General features: G+C 42.2%; 1 protein-coding gene across 2 annotated transcripts in view; it reads left to right on the forward strand.

Moving 5' to 3' along the window:
- Window positions 1-1,347: 1,347 nt before the first annotated feature.
- Window positions 1,348-7,023, forward strand: part of LOC107287301 (cytochrome b561 domain-containing protein 1) — a 20,371-nt gene continuing 14,695 nt past the window's right edge. Inside the window, exon 1 of one of the 2 annotated variants that reach the window (XM_029284116.1) lies at window positions 1,348-1,361. Coding sequence is in view for 1 of the 2 variants with exons in the window: in XM_015815800.2 (XP_015671286.1) it covers window positions 1,462-1,585 (124 nt within the window). In the remaining variant the exon portion in view is untranslated. Of the gene's footprint in view, window positions 1,362-1,450; window positions 1,586-7,023 lie in introns of those variants that run through there. The other variant, XM_015815800.2, reaches the window with a different exon arrangement.

Raw genomic sequence — 7,023 nt, forward strand, 5'->3', positions numbered from 1 at the left:
GTGAACAGAGATGCTAAATTTCAAAAGCAAGAAATACCTCAGTTTTCCGAAGTTGTGAAAGGTGCCAGGTAGTATTGGAAATGTTAACTTGAAGGAGGAGAACCCAGAAACGCTGAGTATACACACTTAACAATGCAGTGGTATATACAACTGGCCATTTAACTGGTAATGTGGCTTCTGCCTTGTTTCACTGAATTTCGGAGTAAAAAGTTAGATAAGTCTCACTTGGTCATTTGTAATGGCAGAATTGATCTTTTCAGACAAATCTATACCCCCGTTTCACTATTTTTCAGGCACAGAAAAGTGACCTAGTGCAGAAGTCCCCAAACTTTTGGGCACCAGGGGCCAGTTCCATAGAGAGAGGTTTTTCCACGGACCGGAGGGTGTGTGACTTTGTGTGCTGCCTGCATCCCACAGATGGGCCTTTGCTTGTTTGTGCGGCTTGCTTGCTGGCATGCTGTGGCCCAGTACTGGTCTACAGACTGGGGGTTGGGGACCTCTGACCTAGTGTTTTCAAAACAGCAGGAAGAATACAGATGGTTGCTTTCCATGTAGCTTTATCCATATCATGAAGTTGAGGGAAGAGAAGATACATGTGGAAGAAAATATAGATACACATCTGGAGGTACCCAAGGTAGTTTGACCTCATACCCTGGAAAATTATGAAACTGACTTTTAGAAGTATCAGGTAAGAAAACTCCAGAATAATCCCAGTTTTTGGAATCGGCAACATCTTCCTTAAAAGTGTAGCTTGAAGAGAGGAGATGTTACATAATATTAAAGAGGGAATGACGGTCACCCTAACTCAGTATTTCTCAACCTTGACAATTTTAAGGCACGTGGACTTCAACTCCCAGAATTCCACAGCCAGCAATGCTGGCTGTGGAATTCTGGGAGTTGAAGTCCACATGCCTTAAGAAACACTGCCCTAACTCCAAGCCATGGTAGGTTGGGTTCATGGAATCTCATTGCCCTATAGAAGGTTTACGACTCATCTGATTGACCCAACTCATTCCATTTTAGCCCGTGACATGTAATGTGAGAATACCGATCTCAGTCATTATGCTTCACTATGGGCAAGTGGGTCCTGAGAACGTGGCTTGGGTGAGGCGGTAGCAGGCACTGCGTTCAAACTCCCTCGTCCTCGACCATCGCTCCACACGTTACGGCCGAAAGATTACTCGGGCCTGGCGATTTCCAAACAAACCGCGTGAATCCTTAAAAAGGCGGCGAGAAGCTGTGTTGGCCGTCACGTAAGAAGAGACTGGGGAAGCGGGATTGAACGAAAGGCGCCCAGCAACGTCTCCCTCGCCCGGGGAGCCCTCCTCGCCTTTTCTCCCGGGCTACGTCCCTCCCAACAGGTGCTTCGTGCGTGGCAGCCGGCGGCAAACCACACCCAGCCTTTCCCTTCCTTAGAATAAAAGCCGGCGGAGAAGGCGGGGGTGGAAGGACGGTTTCGTCATGTCGGACGCCCCCGCGGGCTGCCGCGTGTATGTTTGGCTGCGGCGCGGCTGCGGGGCCCTGGCCCACCCGGCGGCTTGGGGGATGGCCATCTTTCTGCTGCTGCTCTCCAGGCCTGGCACTAGTGAGTGACCCCTCTGCTTCCGGTTACTCCCAGCACAGGGTAATCCTCGCTGGGGACTCTTTCCCTGGAGCGGCAGATCGTCCCTTTCTCCCCCCCCCAAAAAAGGCTCTTCTTTCGTGGGAAGCCTCTGGGTTGTCCTGGGGTAGCCTCGCCGTGCTTGGGTCGCTCCTGGGGCAATTGGTTCAGCAGCTTACGGCACGGCAGCGGGAGAGCCCAACTAATATCGTGGCTGAATGACTGGTCCTCAACTTTTTATTTATTCACACATTAGCTTAAGAAGGAGGAGAGGTTGTAGGAAGGAGGAGAGGTTGTAGGTCTGGGGGGGAGGAAGTTGTGGAAAGTGAAAGAGGGGGGTGCGGGGGGGGACACCGGACACTTCCGTGAATGTATTGAGTAGTGTTATTTTTTTGGTTGATATTGTGATTAAATGCATCATATTTATGTTATTGTTTTCAATTGCAAAATCAATAAAAATTTAATAAAAAAAAGAAAGAATTGCCTTAAGTAGCAAATATCAGGCTGTCCGATCGCCTCCCTATTGGTGGCACGAGCCAGAAATCAAGAAAAAAAAATTGTCCCCAAAGCGGGAGAGTTACAAAGGGTAAAGCGTTTGTTACGGTAGCTAGGAAGCTTTTAACAATGGAGAAAACCTGTGAAAATCCGTCTACAGTCCCATAAGCGAAGCAAGAAGCTTTTTTGCGAACATCGCTGCATGTTCATGATTTTTTTTCTTCTTCTTCTCCAGGTGTTGGCTTTTGGTTTTTAGTTCATCTATTTTATTTTATTTTTTTTGGCTTTATGCTTTGGTGAGAAAGAGTGGAATATATTACACTACAGTGTATAAAAATAGCTGATGCGCAGAGAGAGAATTCTCTACCGCTTAACTTAGGAAAATTGGCTTCTCTTGCCCCACTGTACGTAGAGATGGCGAAGGAAGCCTTTTTGAACATTTGTAGGATATTGGTATTTTAACAAAGATAAGAGAAATGGTAATAAAACAATCTTGGACCTGTGCAAACAAGGTAAAAAGATATCTGATGACTGTACAGTTCCATAATATACATTATCTAGGGGGAAATACTGGTTAAATATACTTTCATTTTTAGTTAATTACCTAGAAGTATGGTACTGTACAGCATTTTTTCAACTACAGGTTAATACTGATGCTTTGAAGTGTCTTGGACTCTGAACTAGGGAAACAAGAAAAGTGAGACTCTTCCTATGATTGGTAGATACTGTTACAATTAGCTAACTATTATGACATGGAGGGAAAGAGTTGTAGGACAACTGTTCCAATTAAATGATTTTGATTGCCTACTTGTCTCATAGTAATGGAATCATATGGTGCTTTGGTGACAGCTAGATGATGTTTGGGAATTATGAGCGTTGAAAGGCAAGATAGAATCAGGTTGAATTTAATGGATGGTTGACCATTTAGATTACTTACTGTACTATTCCAAGAGAGTGAGAGCTGACACACACACAAAAGGTTCATTTAAGAAGTTCATCCAAAGCAAAAAAGTAAAGAACAAAGATGTTAATAGGTTAATGATACTGTACAAGTTATTGGTTTGTAATTTAGTGTCTTATGTGGCTGCAACTCTCATTTGTGGCAATTTATCCAAAACAAAAGTATACATGTTCCAAGTATTGCATAATTACTTCATCTGAACCAAACTTTTAACTTTCTCCAGATTGGAACCATACGTTTTTGTACTGTATAAGTGATTTAAAGAACTGTTAAACCTGTGTTTGGAACATGCAATATGAGAATAGATATGTACATCAAAGTTACCTAATGACAGCTTGGACTACTTCAAATGTCATAACTTCCTAGGTGAAAAGCTCCAGGTAAAGTGCAAGCTACACTGGTTTGCCCATGTGATGTGCCATGTGTCTTTCATGACAAGCTAGATACATGTGCTAAGAAATAAAGTATAGAGCCTAAATGAATGTTGTATGCGGGAATTAGGTGTAAACTGACTTATAAGGCCATATAATGCTTGTTCCCTTGTGGCCAGCTTATTATAGGTCAAAGGGTGTCAAACTGCCAGCCCGCGGGCCGAGCGCGTCACGCGGAAGCCGCACCTACCCCATTGCCGACAATGGCAAAACCGTCCCGATACGTTGCGCGATGTCACGTGACATTGCGAGTTTGACATGTCTGTTATAGGTGGTACCACTTAGTCAACTTTGGCTGATTTTGAAAAACAGGGTTGGATGACTGCCAGGATAATAAGTTAGAGCCATAAGTAAGACTGGAAAGGGACAAAAAGTCTTAAAGGTGACAATCTTAAACTATATACTATTGCTAAGCCCAGATCCATCACTAAAACATAGTGGCATCTGTTTGTTTTTTTTAATGGCTATTCTTAGTTTCAAAAGCAAACTAAGATAGTTTTTATACAGGAGGAGTGATGAGCAGTACTTGATTTGTGTTGAGAGTGTGTTTATTATATTATAAAACTGAACTTTGAAACCTAATAAATGACTTTGGTTTAAGCACATATCTATCAATTCTATTTACAATTAGATAATCAAGAAATAGGTTTTTTATATTTGTTTTTTAAGTGTGCCAGGCACAGGCTGTGCTTATAATTTTATATAATACGCACTTTAAATGTGTGTCATTATCTGCAGATTCTTAGAGATTGCTTTTTATGAGGTATTCTTAGGTTCTTTCAGCTTAGAATGGTGTTTATCTGTTGAAATAACTGCTGGAAAAAAGTTTTATTTTAAAACTTGACAGCTCTCTGTCATATAAGAGATGTTTCTTATTTCAGAATCCAACAGCACCAGTGAATTTCATACAACGGACACTACAGTGCTGGATTGTTTCTGCTTCTTTTATGTGTAGAGCCATTGGTGTAGGAAAGCTATCTTATATTTGCAATAACTAGGCGTGACTCAGCAGAGTTGAGCACTTTTAAATGGAACAGATTTGGACCATTGGGTCTAGCCTGCTTAATGTATTTCTGCTGAAATCAACAGGGCTGGTATGCTCACTGTATTTCAGAGCCTGTTTTAAGATTTGCGGGTGGGAGGGGGAAGAGGCGATATAGAAGTAGCACAGCAGAGTGTTCCTTTTTGTGAAATCCCATTCAAGGCAGCAGCCCAATAAAAGAAAAGGCATGGGAAATCTCAGAATGCTACCATAGGATTTTGTTATTTTAATTTTGTTGAATGAAAAATATTGATTCACTTGATTATTTCAAATACTGAACCATATTGTGGAAAGCTCAGTTGTTCCCTTGCCTCTGTACATAGCTCTGTCATGCAGTCTATGAATTTTCTACTAAGTTTAATTTCTAAGTTTTTTGTGGAGTATTCCTCCATGTATTTCAATACACCTGTACAAAGGAACTAAAACTTGCTCCTGAGATTTGGCTAACAGCTGAGTTAGTACATTGTATTTCTTGAGGAGCAAATGATACAGTATTTCAATATGCTGAATTCCCCTCTATATTTCTGAATTGCTGTATCTTCCTTCTAGAGTAGACTGATTCAGTTCTAAATCTGATATTTGTTAACGTGATCATGATAAATTGTTTTGTTGTTATCCATACGACAATGCTACATAGTCCAAAATCTCTTTTTTTCCCAGCTGACAGATTCATGGCCCTCTCGGGTGGTTGTTGCAACTTAATGTCTACAATTTAACTACCAAAAATTGATATGATTTAACTACCATTTTAAGAGTGGAAACACAGCGGTATGAGCTTCAAAATGCACTTAATGCAGTACATTTATACTTTATTAAGTACATTAAGTATAAATGTACTGCATTAAGTACAGTTCAAGGCTCTCACAGGCTTGTCTCTCTCCCTACTACAGAAGAAGAAAAATCCTGGATTGAACGAGATGTGTGAAATAAACAGACAGATTCCTTCGATTCCTTGTTCTACCTCTTGCGGTCTTCTGATCCCTCCTCCTTCTTCAGCCACTGGAATCAAAAATCGCTGAGCACTGTTATATAGCCTAGAAATGTTAGTAGACTTAGAAGGGTTGCCCCCCAAAAGAGAAAATTTGAAGAATCGATGCTTCATAGAAAACCCATTAAGATTAAATGTGTCCAGTGGCTCTGGAATGTATTCACTGGAAGTCAGGAACCTGGGATGGGCATTCAGTGAAATGCCTCCGGCCTTGAACCGAGGCCAGGGGTAGGCAACCTTGGCTCTTTTATGACTTGTGGACTTCAACTCCCAGAATTCCTGAGTCAGCTATGCTGACTCAGGAATTCTGGGAGTTGAAGTCCACAAGTCATAAAAGAGCCAAGGTTGCCTACCCCTGGCCTAGGCATTCTATTTGCCCTGCAATTTTGTGTTTTGTCTGAAAAGTACTGCTTTTTCAGTTGGTAGAGGATTTGGCACAGAGCTGTAGTCCCTTCCTTCCCTCCTCCCCCTCCCCCCCCGCCGGGAATTCCCTGCACAAATTGAAAATATATTTTGCCCTTATGAAAGGGGCATTTTGGTAAAGGTAACATCAGAAGATCTCTTCAATTTCTGAAATTCTTAGCCCTACGTAAAGAAAAATCACCCAAATCCTGTAGCTGCTGTGATCTTGACCCAAGATAGTGGATCCTAGATGATGTTTCAGTGAGAGGTAGATTGGCTTAAAAAGACTAAAAACGAGGTTGGTGTAATGATTAAGGCACCAGTTTAGAAACCTGGAGACTGAGTTCTAGGCCCATCTTAGGCACAAAGCCAGCTAGGTGACCTTGAATTAATAATTCTGTCTCAGCCCTAGGAAAGTAGGCAATCACTGGCCCTTTGTGAAATCTTGTCAAGAAACCTGCTGGGACTTGTCCAGGCAGTAACCAGGAGTCAGTACTGACTTGAAGGTGTGACTATGCACACGCCTAAATGATGAATGGAGATGGGTGAAACCAGCTTGACAAGGAGAGGGGACTTTGAAGTCTGCACATTCCCCCCCCCCCCCCGCTTATTCCCATACTCTGCTTTCCCTGACATGAAGAATAACTAAGTATATGTTAAAGAAAGATGATTAGGGGACTGGAGGCTAAAGCATATAAGGAACGGCTGCTGGAATTGGGTATGTCTAGTTTAATGAAGAGAAGGACAAGGGGGGACATGATAGCAGTGTTCCAATATCTCAGGGGCTGCCACAAAGAAGAGGTAGTCAAGCTATTTTCCAAGGCGCCTGAAGGCAGGACAAGAAGCAACGGGTGAAAACCAAGCAAGGAGAGAAGCAACCTAGAACTAAGGAGAAACTTCCTGACAGAACAATTAACCAGTGGAACAACCTGCCTCCAGAGGTGGTGAATGCTCCAACACTGGAAGTTTTTAAGAAGAGACTGGACGGCCATTTGTCTGAAATGGTATAGGGTTTCCTGCCTGAGCAGGGGGTTGGACCAGATGACCTCCAAGGTCCCTTCCAACTTTATTATTATTATTATTATTATTATTATTATTATTATT

This window comes from Protobothrops mucrosquamatus, unplaced genomic scaffold (assembly GCF_001527695.2).
Source record: "Protobothrops mucrosquamatus isolate PMUCROS unplaced genomic scaffold, P.Mucros_1.0 scaffold_106, whole genome shotgun sequence".
Classification (NCBI taxonomy): domain Eukaryota; kingdom Metazoa; phylum Chordata; class Lepidosauria; order Squamata; family Viperidae; genus Protobothrops; species Protobothrops mucrosquamatus.